General features: G+C 32.9%; 1 protein-coding gene across 2 annotated transcripts; it reads left to right on the forward strand.

Annotated features, from left to right (window-relative positions):
- The first annotated feature begins 4,021 nt into the window (after window positions 1–4,021).
- Window positions 4,022–15,232, forward strand: LOC148271425 (uncharacterized). 2 transcript variants are annotated; one of them, XM_088241407.1, is made up of 8 exons: window positions 4,022–4,505; window positions 4,675–7,895; window positions 8,292–8,746; window positions 8,857–9,051; window positions 10,203–10,322; window positions 12,681–12,938; window positions 13,655–13,846; window positions 14,630–15,232. In XM_088241407.1, the coding sequence occupies exons 1-8, from the start codon at window positions 4,390–4,392 to the stop codon at window positions 14,705–14,707; spliced, it is 4,635 nt and encodes a 1,544-aa protein (XP_088097533.1). In that variant the 5' UTR covers window positions 4,022–4,389; the 3' UTR covers window positions 14,708–15,232. The 2 variants fall into 2 exon arrangements, with proteins under 2 accessions (XP_088097533.1, XP_088097532.1); XM_088241406.1 differs by having other exon boundaries at window positions 4,675–8,746.
- The last annotated feature ends 1,445 nt before the right edge of the window (window positions 15,233–16,677 follow it).

Raw genomic sequence — 16,677 nt, forward strand, 5'->3', positions numbered from 1 at the left:
AGTCGATGACAGGTCGTAAGCTCTGTAAATGCCAAGACTTCCATATTCCTTTCTCTCTCAAAAATGTTTTCCCTCTCTGCCGCAACAAATTTGTTTCTTAATAAACTCCCGAGGGAGGAAATCCAGCCTGTTTACAAAAATTTGAACATACCCAAAACGTTGTTGATTAAATTAACTGGTAAAAGAAGCATAAAAATAGAAAAATAGCTTTCTGGCGTTGCCTCTTAGCTGAAATGGTTCATCCGAATGAATCTCACCCACATGATTAAGGTTTCAGTTCTTATACTTCACAAAAGTTAACAGATGGAAGAGTTGAATGTGGATGTTTAAACATAGGCAGAATGGTGAATGTTACACAGTGTGTAAAGTGTCAACTAAAACCAGTCAATGACAGATCATAAGCCCTGTAAGTGCCTAGACTTCCATATTTCCTTTTCGAAAATGTTTTCTTTCTTTGTTGCAAAAAAATTTAGAACATTTTCTTTTCCTCATTTCATTGTCAGTCTAAATTGGAAATTTCTTCAGCTTTTTAAAAATGCTCCCCCACATTTTTCGTGTCGTGCTTTCCCGTAGGTTTCTGAAAATAAAAGGAGCAGTTTTACTTTGGATACATTTTTTAAATGTTAACATAAAAAATGACACAAATATTTATAACATAACATATCAGTTTTGAGCATGCACAGTTATAAAACTAAATTACATACCATACTTTTCAGATTTTTTATTTGACCAATATTCTTTGTTGATTGCTGTTTGTTTTTCATAATAATTAAAGAAAATATTGCATCTGCGAGGATATTTTCTACCAAAACCAGTACATTATTTTCCATTGACGTGTCTTTTTGACTTGAAAATCCAATGTTCATATGCAATCGGAATATCATTGATAGTATTTATTATCCATGTTACCATATACAGGATTTTTATTGAATTCTTCTGGTCCTCCTTTCTCTCAGTATTGGAAGTATGATGGATTGAAATAAAACAAAAATTAAATCAATTATGTTTTGATGCAATGACATACCTAATAGTTTAATGTTTTTGATATTGAATAATGAATCAGTTTAAACTATTGTAAGCACTATGCAATGGATGAGATATCAATATCATTAATGGTGGTAAAATATTATCAAATTTACTTTAAAAGAACTCTTGACAAGACGGTACTGTCGGAAAACAATTTTTTATTGTTTTTTCCTCGATGTCATTTCAATAGTTTATCTTTTAAACTGAATATTAACACTATAACAATAATAAAAGTTTTAAAAATCACCCGCAAATCACCCAACTATAAATCCGTAATTAATACAAATTTCACAGAATAAAACGGTTAAATCTGACAGCGCCGAATACTGACCACATAGTATGTTATTTTTCTGACTGTAGCAGAGTTGCCAATCTGAATGTTGTTCGGAATTAACCACTATTTTAGTATTTGTTGTGCAATAATTTAATTTGGTGGCCTCCGTGGTGTAGTGGTTAAGACATTTGACTCATACATGGAAGGTTCTGGGTTCGATTCCCAGTGAGAACACAAAAAAATTAATGTGATTTTTCTTAAAGCTGGGTATACCGTGCTGTTATTCACCACTTTAATTCGGCCTCACGGCCTGTTGTAATGCCAAAAAAAAAATCGGTCCTGTTAAAAAGTCCTGGGATTTAATTGAACTGAAACAGTTTAAATTTTTTTTTAATTAAAAAGGAATTATCTCCGTATTTTTATGTATATGGCAATGTGTTTATCATCATTGTATGACTTTTGGATTCTGAAATACCATTTTTGATATGGCAAGATTCCAGCTAGTTTTGTCAAAAACTTGTCTCGTCAAATTTGACATAACAATATTCCAGCAACTTTTGATAAAAACTTGTATCGTCAAATTTTCCGTATCAACCTTTTTTATCAATCTTTAATCAAGTTTGTTCCAAGTTTCACTGCTATATGGGGATAATATAATTCTAATTGAACTTAAATCAATTTTCTGCCCAAAATAAAATTGCAAAATTTCAATCTATCCTGAATACGTATAATTTGGAAGATAATTTAAAGAGCTTGAATGTTTCATGTACCTATGTTTATTAATCTAAAACATGAGAAATAATTTGAGATTAATCACAAATATGACAAAGAAATTACTTAAAGAACTAAGTCCTTACACTAAAACAGTTTTCAATAGTCACTCCTCTCTTATGGATATTTCTAACACAAGACGTTACCAGTGGGGTTCACTTTGCGGAGAGTTAACGAATGATGGTCCGGATGCTGTGCTCGAACAGTACAAGCTGGGCGATGTCCTGGGTGGAGATCTACCATGAATAGAACCTTGGGCGGCACTCTAGATTCGGTTCTAGTGGTGATGACAGCCAGTTGGAAGACTGGGTGGCCGTGGTTAGGCACACGCACTGGCGGTGCAGGAAATTGGCGTTCCTTCGAAGACGATGGATGTCTGTGGAGGAACCTTCGCGCCTGAAAGGTGGCCTCATATGACCCTCGTGGATCAGTTGAATTTCCACCACGTTTATTACGAGTGGGGCTGGCTAAAGTGTACCTGTTGACGGTGCTGATCTTCGACACTGACCGAGGATCCCTCGTTATTATTAATTTTAAAAATATGTTTTTCCTAGCGGGTCCAAAACATAGGTCAATATTCATTGTGATCATTCAAAAGAAAGGTTTTTGAAATTCTAGATGAAGGTATTATATTGAATAATTTAATCCTAACTGACTTTGACAATTGACCGAAAATATTATTGTGCTTAGTAAAATTGTTCAGGTAAATATTATTTAAATGGATTTATTTTTAACGGTAGTAATTAAAATGTGGTTCTTTTTGAAAACACCGAGAAGGTTATTTGTATTGAAGTGCTTTATTCTTCAAGAAATCCTAGAACTCAACGTAACGTATTGGAAGGCTTTATACATAGAATCAAGAATAGTCCAGAAGGAGCATAGAATCATTCGAATACATCGGACTGTGTCTAATAATCCCCCACTATGCCTTACTTTCGCCACGCGCATTCGTTTTGTAACCACGTAATGTTGCTTGATGGGAAAAAAAATAAGCAAAACAAAAATGTATGGTAAAAAAAAGCAATCTGTTAATTTCTCTAAAATTTTATTAAGCACGCGGAAACATTGATTGACACAACAGAGTAGATAAGTAAAGGGTCATTTAATAAGAGTAATTGAATTAATGAACTTGAAACTTAAAATATAAAGCAAATTTTATTTTACTTAAAACGGATATTTTTATATGATATTAAATGAAATTTGATGTTTTAAAGATAATGTCGGTCATATGTCCACCACAGAGTTGTTTAATCCGAGATCCAATTTTTATAAGTTTTCTCATTAGACGAGCAAAGGAGGGTAAACAAATTTACTACCCAGGCAACACTAACGAAATGTTCATTTTGTTTCTTCGACAATCTGACAGATGGAAAAATAAATAAATTTTTAAGTAATGCATTTGCTACTTAAACATTCCTTTGCTAATTACGCATGAAATGTGATGCCTTCCTTTTTCTTTAAGATCCTAGCAGTATTTCTAAACTTTTAAAGGACATAACACGGCATAGTTGAATCCAAATCAGGAGTTGCGTACTGAGCAACGTCTACAAAGAAACTAATGGGTCAAAACGTAAACCTACTCATTTATGAGTAGTTTAGTCGCCTTCTGTTTGATGTACGTATGCGGTTTCTGGACTATTCTTAATTCTATGGCCTTATATTATTAATTCATATTGAAACATTTTCAAATATCCCCGCGTTATTTTCCAATAGAGGCAAAGGTTGACTTTATGATGTATTATAAAATACCAGCTTATTTTACAGGAAAAAAGTTTTTATCCTAAATATTTTGGACACAAATGTATTGCTCGTATGTTTATATGTAAAAACGCAATTTTTTACACTCCTTACAACACATTATTTGTTTTCCGCTTATTAAACTTTGACCATAATAGTTCTACATTATCTCTGACTTTGACCGGAACCCGTCATTGGTGATATTTGACATTCGGCCAAGTGTCAGATTAAACAAAACAGTCAATAATATTTGATATTTGAATATTCGTTTGTATTTCATTTACAAATAATAATTATTGTGCTCTTTCCAAAGATTTTTTATTCAATGGTTTCCATGTTCAATCTGTGGTTATCTTTGATCCAAATTAAAAGCATAGAAAAACTTTTGTCAAAATATTCATTTCGTGGAGTAAAATAAATGATAATATATATACATATAGCGTAAATTGCTGTGCTCCTGTATAGTTTACTGAAAGTTTCTTCTTAATGTATATTTATTTTCCCGTTGTTTTAAAGCCTTTTGAAATGAGTAAACGCTTTTCCTCAAGGAGAACAAATTGTCATCGCTTCAATTAAGTAAAATGCGTCGTGGGACATATGAAAACCATTGGGATACGGGGCCAGAAAATTGGGTTAACCACAATCCTCGTTTTTCTCGGGGAAATCGCCGTGCTAACTTCCATGGGTATAATACGAGGTACGTTTACGGAATATTGTACTGTTAAAATAATCGTAGGTTATCTACAGCGGCTCTATTTACAAATATCTATGTATGTTGTCTTAAAACATCTATGTATGTTCAAATCCTAATGCTAAACGTATTCGTAATAGCGCAATTTTGTCTTACCATCTTAGTTCATTTACAGGGTACCCAATCCTCGGCATTGGCGTCCCGATGGCGGGTTTCGGCCCAGAGTGCCCGTGTGGAATACCCAACAGCAGACTCCGCAGCAGTTCAGTTCGCACGGCGTGCGGCCGCCCATGCAGCCCCCTTCGGGGCCCGTCCCCGGCTCCTACTTCTGGCCCCCCGTTCCCGGGCAGCCTCCGGGACTCTTACAAACTCCCCCAGAGTATCAGGACGAAAAAGACAAACCCAAATCCAACCAGTCTTTCGGATTACCCTGTGATAATATTAATGAGACAATCAACACCGTAAAACAAAAGCTGAGAGAACGTAAAGTCAGCGAAACTAACACAGAATTTGTTGGGGATCCCTCTTTAGAGTATTCGGATGACAATGTCGCCACCAAAGCCTCGGAAAGAAGAAGGATAGAGCACGCTAAATTGCCTAAAAAACAGATTTCCACTAAAAAATCGGATTCAAAAGAATTAAATACTGCAAAAGTCACCAAAGCGACAAATCCTCAACACTCTCCCACTAACATATATCAGAGAAAATCGGAAGTTATGCGAAGGAAAATTCTTAAACAGTTATTTAAAATGGACAAAGAGACATTGAGAAAAATGCTGAGCCAGCCTATATCTTCCAACAAGTATGACTTTGCATTAAACAGTTTGATTAAAGAAACGAGAAGTTCTATAAGCAATCAACTTCGAAATGTAGCAGAGAAGTCACTTCGCTTACACGAAACGAATGCGGATTCTCTACAGGGTAAACAGATAGTACAGGATGCCTTCATGGGCCACTTAGGCAGTATGCTGGACACGGATGCCTCTGTGGAATTGTCTAACATGGAGCCTCAAGTCATCGCCGAGCTCAGCAAGGTATTGCAGGAAGATCTCATGGGAACCCTGAACGAAGAGATGTCTGTAAGGAGTCTAGCCAGTGCCATGCAAGATTCTGTTGCTGAAGATATATCTTCAAATTACTCTAATTACTTAAATGACATGCAATCTAGAGAAGGCAACTTCAAGAATAATTCTTACTCTTATGACAGTATTAACACTTGTGTTGCGGCTGACTTGGATGCTTTTATAAATCCAAATGTGCGATTTAACGAGTCAAATAGAAACTCCGCCTATAGTAATGACACGCAACACTCTGAAAATTATGGTGATACATCTGACATAGATTATCGTCCTTCTTGGGATGACAATCCTTTGGAATTTAAAGTTGATCCTACCGCTTTTTGCTCTGAAGAGGATAACACCAAATACTGCTCTAATTTGTATAGTAATTCAAACAGACGCATGATAACTGATGATGTTAATTGTAAGAATATTAATACTCGTAGAAATGAAGAATTTAGAAGTTCAAAGTCTTTCCCTAAAATTAACACGGATACAAAGTTGGTTCCATCTGCAGTTGACCAAATTACTAAAGAAAAAAGTCATTATAATCCTTATAAAGGACCTGTCGATAGAATTACCGAACATGTAAATAAATCAGACAATAATATATCCAGTTTACGCTCGCAAGATCAACTTAACAATATAGATCAAAAGACAGTTACTCGGGAATCCGTGGAAGGAAAGCCTACAGATTTAATTGATTCATCTCAACATTCCCGGTCTCCACAAAATGCCACTGGAAATGCAAATGTTTCATCGAATAAAAATTGCAGTAATCAGATTAATAAGACGTTAGATAGCAGTAACTTTACTGATGCCCGTTCGCCATCCTCCGTAACTTCTGCTGATTCTGAAATTCACTCTAACATGAATGAAAACTCCATTAACTTGCTCCTAAAGGAAAAAGCGAACAAATTACGCAAGAGAAAAAAGAGTAATTCCTTTCTTGATCAAAGCAATAAGAAACCAGATTTATCAGATCATAGTATCATAAGTGTTAGAAAAGATATGTTCCCAAACTGTGAACCCGCAAGTTCTGATAGTAAAATATTGGATTCACCAAAATCTAATGACAAAGGTGATACTTTCATCGACCAGAATAAAATCTCTCGCAGTGTAGGTACAAGTACCACAACAAGCAGCCAAACTGTATGCAATAAAGTGGTCACCAAGTCTCAAGGTTCCCAATATCACATTAAAAATTCCGATACATCAACTCAAGTTTATGAATCATTGATTTCTTCAAAATCAAAAGGTACCCAATGCTTTAAATTAAATTCTAGAGATCGATCTTGTCAAACACTCAAATTAGATGCGCTTCTTACTTCCGCTAATTCTTCAGAATTAAACAGTGTTTCAAACTTTACTAATAGAGAAACTCAAACTGAGGAACCCATAAAGAGAGAAAGAATCACAGAATCCATCGACAGAGAATCTCTAAAGTCATCTAGAATAAGTAAACCTATGGATAAACTCAAAACCATTGATCTTCATTCAAAAGAGGATGTTTTAGAAAGAATGAGACAAATAGATAATGATATTTACCTGTTAATGCAAGAGAAACTCAAATTATACGGCAGATTAGATATGCCATCGAGTGCGGAACCCAATAGTACCTCTAATGATAATTTAACAAAAAATAAACACACGGATAAGTTACGGTTTCACAAATACAAAAATGAATTTCAGAAAAAAAATCCTAGCAAACCTTACGAAATGATAGGACTGAAGACCAATTCCTTGGAAAATTTGAAAATACCAAAATTACGCTCTTCGAGAGAAAAATTACCTCCTGCGGAAAATTATCAAAACCATCACAAGAGAAGTGCACCCCAAACTGAACATCATAAATCTAAAGAAACAAATAGCAAGCATAAACACGATAATAATGAACATAGAAATAAAACTTCCGCAGTCAGCGTTTCAAAATCAAAAACTAGAACAGAAGTAGCTAAAAGTGACGGACTTACTAGTAAACACAGTGCGAAGAAAGATGAAGCCGAGAATAATGCGTGTAGTTATAGTAACATTATTCCGGGTAAAGATATTAACAATGGGAAAGTGGATGTGACCAAGGGAAAGTTGACTAGTTATAATTGTGACCAATCAGTGGAGTACAATACTTATGTCAGTTTAGATGTTAATAGTGATAGCAAGTATGTAGACTCGGCGGGATGTCCCGTCACTCCGGACTGCAGCTTAGTTGTTTCTGAAGAAGTTGTGATCAAAAGTGAAAGTGACGTGAGCGACCAGCCCGGTAGTACGGATTGCGCTAGTGTTAATAAGTACAGGAAGAAATCAGACTCTGGTAGAAAAGAGAAAACCTTGAGAAGTGGTAATAATAACTGTAAATTAGATAAAAGTGACTGTGATAAAGTAGCAATAAAAGATATTAAAACTAAATTACCTCCTACAATCCCCGCAATCAAAATTAGAAAGAGACGAACCACAAGTGGTACTTCTCAGACTCGGACTAAATCTAGCCCATTATTTAATTTAATATCTCAACTAAACGATACCGACGAAGAATGCGATTTTGAAATAAGCAATCCTCAAAAGAGTATCAAATCACCTCAAGCCTCAATTGACTCGGTAGAATTGGAAAATATTTCAAATCATGTCTCTGATCAAGTATTAACTGCTGATGGTTCCTCAAATGAAAATCTAAAATATGATTTGGTGGATTGTCGGGTGTATTTAGAACGTTTGGATGCCGATAAACTTGTTTCAGGCACTGCGGATAAGAAGCTGCCACCTGACTCTTGTAACATGACTACCAAAGTATGCACGTCTTCCATGATCCATGAAAATTTTCACTCTACTATTATAAACGATGAAACATTATTTAATACAAAAGGCTATAGTAACGACGACGATTGTATATCTTTGGAACAACTAGATGCAGTTCAGTTTGATGATTTTTGTGATCCCGATGTTCCTAGTATTATTGGAAATATCGAAGTAAACGATTCATTTAGTATAATTGATCAGTGGGATTCCAAACTATTTGAAAATGTTTCTCTTCTGGAAGACCGAGAAATATTTTCGGGGAAAGATTTATTAGACAGTATAGACTCCGATATGTCCACTCTAGTCAAAAGTCATGTTGTTCCAAAAGTAAACGAGAGTGCTGTAAGTGAGGCAATCAATTTCACAAGTCACAGTGATTCAATAATCGCATTAAAGGTAAATCTATAAACTATTTTCATTCAATTAATGTGTCTTATAATATGCATACAGCAAAACAGTAATTATTGTTTGTTATTTGCGTAATATAAAACTAAATATATTTGCAGTGTGTCGGTGAAAACTTCTTAGCAGCATCATTGGATGGAAATGTATATTATTATTGCGGATCTAAAAAAAAAATTCTCCAAACCATCTCTGTTTCCAAACTCGCTGTCACATGTCTAGCAATCAAACCAAACAGAACACCATCACAAGTTTATACTGGATCTCACGATTCCTTTTTACGGTGCTTCAATTTCAAGGTAATACGTGTTTCCTGTTACTATTTTTTGTGATATTTAAACATTACCTATGTTTACAGAGAAAATTGCCCAGTTTTAACTTTGTTTATAATGTGTACTTGAATTTTGTAGAATTCTGTGATTTTCAATTTTAATAATGATTTATATTACATTATCATGAAAAGATAAATTGTTGGCAGACCTAAGAATTCTGGGCATAGGGAAATGAAAACAATAGTTAGTTCTATGGTTATCGGTATGAAAAAGTAAGTTTTGTCTGAGGTTTCTAGTTGGGATATTTAATTTTATTGAGCTCAGTAGTTCAGGCGCATCAAAGAGTGAGTTGAGAATTTTAAATAGGACTAGAAGGTTAGATAATTTATTTTTATTTCAATTCCTTGCCCTCAAGATTTTTCGTGATTTAATATATTGTATAGACCAGGGGTGGGTCATACATAATGTCAACGAGAGCCACATTCTGGATTTTCATATATGTATATAAAGAGCCCCATGTGGTATTAAATCCACAAATTATGATGTATTTACATATTCCATACAAATCTTAATTACTATGTAAAGTATAAAAAATACACATATAAGTATATATAAAAGTTAACACAAAATGTTAGTCGAAAATTTATTCAATAAAAATTAAATAAATAAAGATAAATCAGTACCCAAAACATCTATTGTACATAATTGAAATATACTTACAACATTTAGAAAGAAAAACTCGCAAAAATACAAATACTTATAATATGTATTTTTAATGTTTGAAGTACTAACATTGTGGAACAGTAATATTCAATATATTAAAATGAAATAACTCTGTTTTTTGTATGTATCACTTTAATTAGTTTAAAGTGATGCATGAAAAAGTGGTACATAAAAAAAAAGTTATTTCTTTTTAATATATTGACTTATTATATTTGCTATATTTTTATCAAGAGATATTGAAAGCCGCACAACCCAACGAAGAACTGCATGTTGCTCACGAGAGCTCGTTACCGCTTTTGCCCACGTCTGCTATAGACACTCACCATTTTATAAAGTTTTGATTTAGTAGGAAACAGAGTAAACACTTAAATAGCTGAGTCAAAAGTTTTGCATATGATAATAAAATGATGTACTGTTCAATTGGGATCCAGATTACATTTAGTTGTGTTTTTCAGACTGGTGAGAAAATATTTGAAGATGTTGATGTCGGAGGTCCAATACAAAGCATGTTTCAAGAGTGGAAAACCCTGTACATAGGTACACAAAGTGGATTTGTTGTTAAATTCGATATTGAGGTAATTCTACATGGATTATTTCATTAATAAATAAATAAATTATCCAATTCACCTTTACACGTAAAAAAAAATACTCAAATTTTAGCTTCAAATGCCACTACTATTATAGGGATGAGCCGAGAAGATGTAATTCCACGTGGGTCTGTCCTAGCTGCTTTCACTTTCATTCATCTTATATATGAGGTGTGTTCAGAAAATAATGGGAATTTTTAAATTTCGCGGGTTTGGAGAGTACGATTGTCATTTTTTTTTGTTGTCGGTATACACGCCTCTGAAGTATGCTAAAACTTTCAGCTGTATTCATTGTTTACTTTGTCTGTGGTAGCCGCTAAGGTTAGACGTGTTTTTATGAGCTCGGCGATTTTCGTTTGTTTAATAAAGTGGATCAAAGAATTTGTATCAAATTTTGTGTAAAAAATTAAATAAAATGACATAAAGTGTAACACAGTGTATGAAATGTTAAAAAAGACCTATGGTGATTCTGCTATGAGTAAAGCAAGAGTTTATGAGTGATATAAGCGTTTCCAATATGGCCGTGAAGACGTTGAAGATGACGAATGGCCTGGACACCCCAGCACATCAACAACCGATGAAAACATGGAAAAAGTTAATGAAATTGTTATGAACGATCGTCGAATAACAATCAGAGTCGCTGATGATGTTGGCATATCAATTGGCTCATGCTATGAAATTTTTCGAATGGTTTGGATATGAAACGCGTGGCAGCAAAATTTGTTCCAAAATTTTTAATTTCGTACAAAAGCAGCGGCGAATGGAAGTTGCTCAGGCGTCACTAAATGAAGTCAGCGACGATGCAGAATTTCTGAAACGTCCTAAAACAGGTGACGAAACATAAATTTACGGATATGCCGTTGAAACTAAGGCCCAATCGTCCCAGTGGAGGCAATCTGGATTGCCAAGACGAAAATCACCGAGCACGCCGAATACATCTAACCTTAGCATCTGCCATAGACAAAGTAAACAATGAATACAGCTGAAAATTTTAGCATACTTCAGGGGCATGTATACCAACATAGTAACAATCAGACTCTCCAAGCCCGCGAAATTAAAAAATTAATGTTATTTTCTGAATACAACTCGTATGTCCTTCAATTGTGTTGACTTTTGACATGACAGATTAAATTTTTTGTTTCAGCATGCCAAGTCTTTCTTGGCTCTTTTATTATTATTATTATTATTTATCTTATCTTTTTTTTAAAATTATTATATTATTCGCATTATGTAAGTTATCTCCACATTGGTATATTAAAATGATATATGTTTTTGTTTTATATGGTAGAATTTCTTAGAATTTTCTTAGATAATATCTCACGGGCGCTTTGTAAAAGAGATTCTATGCAGTGTTCAATTTAATTTGACTTCAATTTTATGTTAAACTTTTCAGAAAAACAATTTATTTTGCTATTGCACGCTAAGGATTTCTTTAAATGATTTAGGGAATGGGTGAGTTTTAAGTTTTTTTTTTTAATTACTTTCACTCTCACAGTTGTGCACTTCACTGTGCAGAGCAAATGCGCATTCACCAAATCTATTGCGCTGGTTGCGCACAGGTATAATGACTTTTCCTATCGCTGTAGATGTGGCTGGTCTAAGAGTAAAATGTCGGTCAGCTTGTTCACCTGGAATGCATAGTTCTTTAAGATATTCTGGAGCAGCATTGTGCAGTCACTTGTACACAAGCCAACAGAATTTGCATTCCACCCTCTGGAAAGCATTGCCAATGTAATTCCCAAAGTAGTTGATGTTAGAGACATGTGATATTTGACCTTATAGATTCCAAAAATAAGTCTTGTTGCAACATTTAATACAGACTCTAGGCAAGTCATTTCATTCATCAGTTGATCTACATAATATATACCATTACAGTAATAGACTCCTATATTATCACTTATATGTTTATAAATTTGTATAAACCACTTTAATTTTGAGTTACACTTCGACCAGTTTCGTGGTTACTAAACTCAAAATTAAAGTGGTTTATACAAATTTAAAAACATATAAGTGTTAAATGTCATACCACAAAGCGAAAAAGGTTTTTGATAACAATAATATCCTATATTATCATTCACTTTAGCCATATCTATATACATATATATATACATATATATATACATATATATATACATATATATATACATATATATACATCTTTGTTTAAATTCCTCTGGTCATCTATTCATTCCACATAACCAAATCATCTTAGTAACCGTTTTTTGATATTTTTGATAACAACTGTTCCAGATTTGCATTCTCATCGGATTTCATCATCCTGTCAGAAGTAAAAACGCACAGACATAAAACAGTACTCAATGTCATTTTTCTCATTTTCTATTACAGAAAGGATCATTGTTTCCGGAAAAGACCATAAAGTTTTCGGATAATGCTATTTTAGCTTTACACGCTATAAAAGAAGGTCCCAGAAAAGTGCTGCTAATCGCTTCACGTTCTCAAGAAGTCACAGTCAAGGATGCCAGTACAGGACTACTACTGCGGAGTTTCCACGGACCAAACAACACCGTATACAGTTTGCTCTTTGACTCGGGAAAGGTGTATTGTGGAACTAGCGGGCCAGATGTGCAAGTTTTCGATTTTGTGGTATGTTTTGCACACAGATCATCATCATACGCCTATTCATGTCACTGCATTAGTAAACCAAACACAGTGTGTCTCAATCATCTGTTACATGAGGTAACGTGACCAGTCCTATGCTTCAGGTTCCAGTCCAGGGACAACGAAATATTGCAGTGTTAAACCACTTTCAAAAGGAATATTTCTCGTCAACTTATCCCCAATCGTTTTCCTTTTCCAGGATTTTTACCTGAAAGTAGCCATCGAGCCAAAAACACATTGAAAATGGGCATGTAATAAATAAATTTATTTATTTCAAACTCAATACTGCGCTAGATAAGTTCCAACAAACTATATAATAGTAATAGCATTATCTCTCAATATGTTTTTTTTTTTATTATCATTCAGACTAAATAATGTTTGCATTATAGATTTATATCAAACAAAATATGACAAGTATATAAAAAAGTATGTAAAATAGATTTTTATCGTTAAGTACGTTAAAGGTATCATCACACTATCAAGAAAGTAAAATTTTTAAAAATTTACCTTAAGATTTAATTTTATTTTTAAAATATGTCGTTGTTTGGTCTTTTTGAATGAGTAGAAGGCAAAGCACTTTTTTTTAAAAATTATTTAATTCTACAAATTATTGCAATAAATAATTTTGAACGGAGGGCAAGATTTAAAAAAATATGATTGAAATGATATGATATGAAGTGTTTTGTTATTTAATTTTGCAGACCGGCGATCTTGTTGAGTTACACAAGGGTGGACGAGGAGCTGTTTGCCTACAGATGTATAAGGGTCTTCTATTTTCTGGATGCTATGATGGAATGATATACGTCTTTAAGAAAAGCAATTGTGAAAACCCGGTCGCCCGGATTCCCGGTCCTGGGAAAATGCTTTTGGCAATGGCTATTGTTAATAATAAGGTGAGCTGTTTATTTATGCCTAAAAAATAAAACTTTTCAGATTTACTATCAGCTCTTTTACTCAAAAATACAAGAAATAAGATCTGTAAATGTCTATGCTACCATATTCCTGATCACTGCATTTCTGTTAAGAAATCTGTCGGCATTGAAATAATATCTCTATTGATTTCAAAACATGGGTAATGTGAGCTGTAAGTTTTTATTTATTTTCGAGTTTTTCTACTGACATTAATCGGTGGAATTTCATTTTAATTATAATAATAAAAATACGTATTTAGTTTTATTTATAATTTTCACCAGGGGCCAGGTTTCACCGTGACCGATATCATCAGACTGAAATATTTCTCCACTTATAAATATTTAAAATCTATTATGTAAAAAGTTAGTGCTGAATATTAAAGTATGTAAGATTATATACTTAATATGTACCTTATATTTGATTACTTTTTTACTATGTTATACAATTTGTACAAATTGGCTACGGCTGTTAATAAATATATAAATAACTACAGCAAAGTTACAAATAAAATTGTATTTCTAAAAATATTATTAAAGTAGTTCATAAAATACATAGTTTTCTTTTAAATTCAATAATGACCCACAAAATGGGTGTTTTTAATTAAATTTCTTCAATAGAGGTAATATTGTCTATCGCAATATTATTCTCAATCTTTGGGGAGCATTGGATTCTAAATTTAAAAATATTATTAAAAAAGTAAGTTAATAATAATTTCAAATCACCATTGCTCTCATTTAATTCCTGTTTTTTAATTTTCTTTTCAGATCATTGCTGGTTGTAAAGATAAAACATTGTCTATTTGGCCCCTTCCTAAAGAAGTCACAAATTTATTGGATTCATAGTAGTCAATGTTATATTAATTCACACTAATTATTTTGACTATTTATGTAATTACTATGATTAAGTTGTTTTTGTATTACACTTTGTTATTTTATGTATTTTGTGGTATTATGTTGTACATTGATTTTACATAATATGTTGAAAAAATTACTTTTAATCCAGGTATTGTATATAAAATCTGAATTTTATATTCTGATGTACAAAGCAAGATATATTGTTTTATGATAATATATTTCTGTGAATCTGAGTATATCTATGTTATTAGGTAATGTTGTTATTTCTTCTATAATCAAATACGTAAGAAAATCATGTATGAAAGTAGGCTACAGCTGTCAAAATGCAATCTCTCAGCAGAGTGTGTGATTAACTATCTATGATATGTGCACAAATGTCAAGAACCATACAGAACGCAAGGCTGGGGTGAGCATTATTGACAAAATTAAGTAAGGGTAGGTGTGATGTTTGGACATGTAGAGCGAAAGAGTGGCTAAAAAGATTTACGATGCGAGTGTTGATGAATGCAGAAATTGAGAAAAACATGATGACCAAGTTCAACAAATGCTTGAAAATAAATGTAGAGGAAGCTAGGTCTGTAAGTAAAGATAGAGTGACGTGAAGTTCTATCCATTCTGCCTATCCCTACGGAAAACGGTGTGATGGTTTGTTTATTTTGTTTCGTAACAACTATGTTTACATATAAGTATTATTTATTTATTTAATGAGGTGATCTGTTATTAAAACTGTTTGAATTTCGAACATTTTTGTAAAATTTTGTAACATATTAGTGGAAAAGATGCAATAAAACTATTTTTATACACTTTATTACATAATATATATATATATTAGATACATTTTTATGATACTGTAATAAATTATAATAGAATATATCAGATGTATTTTGGTTATGCATTACTAAACAACAATGTACATTCGAAAATTTACTATTTGACAATGAAAAAATACATTATAATTTCAAAATTGTATATTGAAATCTGGGTTGTTTTAGAAAATCCAAGTTTGTGGATTTGGTGTTACTCGAAAACATAGACATCTGGATTTCCTAAAATTATTTGGTCTTCATATTGGTATTTATTTAATGAGCTTTATTGACATCTTGTAAAACATGTCCTTATTCCATATCTTCGATTAAGAAACATTTTATTTTATAAGTTTTATTATATAAACTCTGGTGTATAACCAACCATGTACGTAGCAAGTAACGACACCATACAATCTATTTATTATTAGAAACTTTCAAATATCAATGCTATAGCTAGACCACAAACAAAAGACCGTTCCATAATGTCATCCGGAACGAAGGGGAGCGCGGGTGGGGAGTGTCTATAGCAAGCCCGCATTACACGTAGAGATGTAAGGCGGTAAAATTACCCCGTTATTTTTCACAGAATATCAAAATCTTGCACTGTAATTGTAAAAAGGTAATAACTTTTTACAAAGTAGCAAATAACTAGTAAAAAGATTTATAGTTCGCAATTTATAAAAATGATGTCATCTTAATGTTAGTAAACATTGTTTACACTTCAACTAACATATTTGTTCGAATAAAGCTAAAACTTTGCGTCTAGGTAAGATTAAATTTGTAAAAAAATAAAAAGAATGTCACCATATTCCACCGTAAAATTACTCTCATTTATGAAAATTACGGGTATTTTACCGCGCCTTTTGGTAAAATTATGTAATTTTACATCCGTAATTACATGTCGTACTCTCAACATACTGACTGCAAATAAATATTTATATTTTTAATAAATATCAGATTTGGTGAACAATTGATACCACCTTTTTTTATTATTACGCATAGTAACAAAACAAGTTTTGTATATATTTTTTATTATTTTGAATAAACAGCACTGTATGCCTTTTACAAGTGCAGAGAAAAAGAAATAGGAAGATTACTAATAATTTACAAATAGGTAGGTACTCAACAACCGTAAAAAACAAATTAATGAAA

The sequence above is a fragment of the Micrasema longulum genome, unplaced genomic scaffold, assembly GCF_059751315.1.
Source record: "Micrasema longulum isolate JH-2025_06_02 unplaced genomic scaffold, ASM5975131v1 h1tg002881l, whole genome shotgun sequence".
Taxonomy (NCBI): Eukaryota; Metazoa; Arthropoda; class Insecta; order Trichoptera; family Brachycentridae; genus Micrasema; species Micrasema longulum.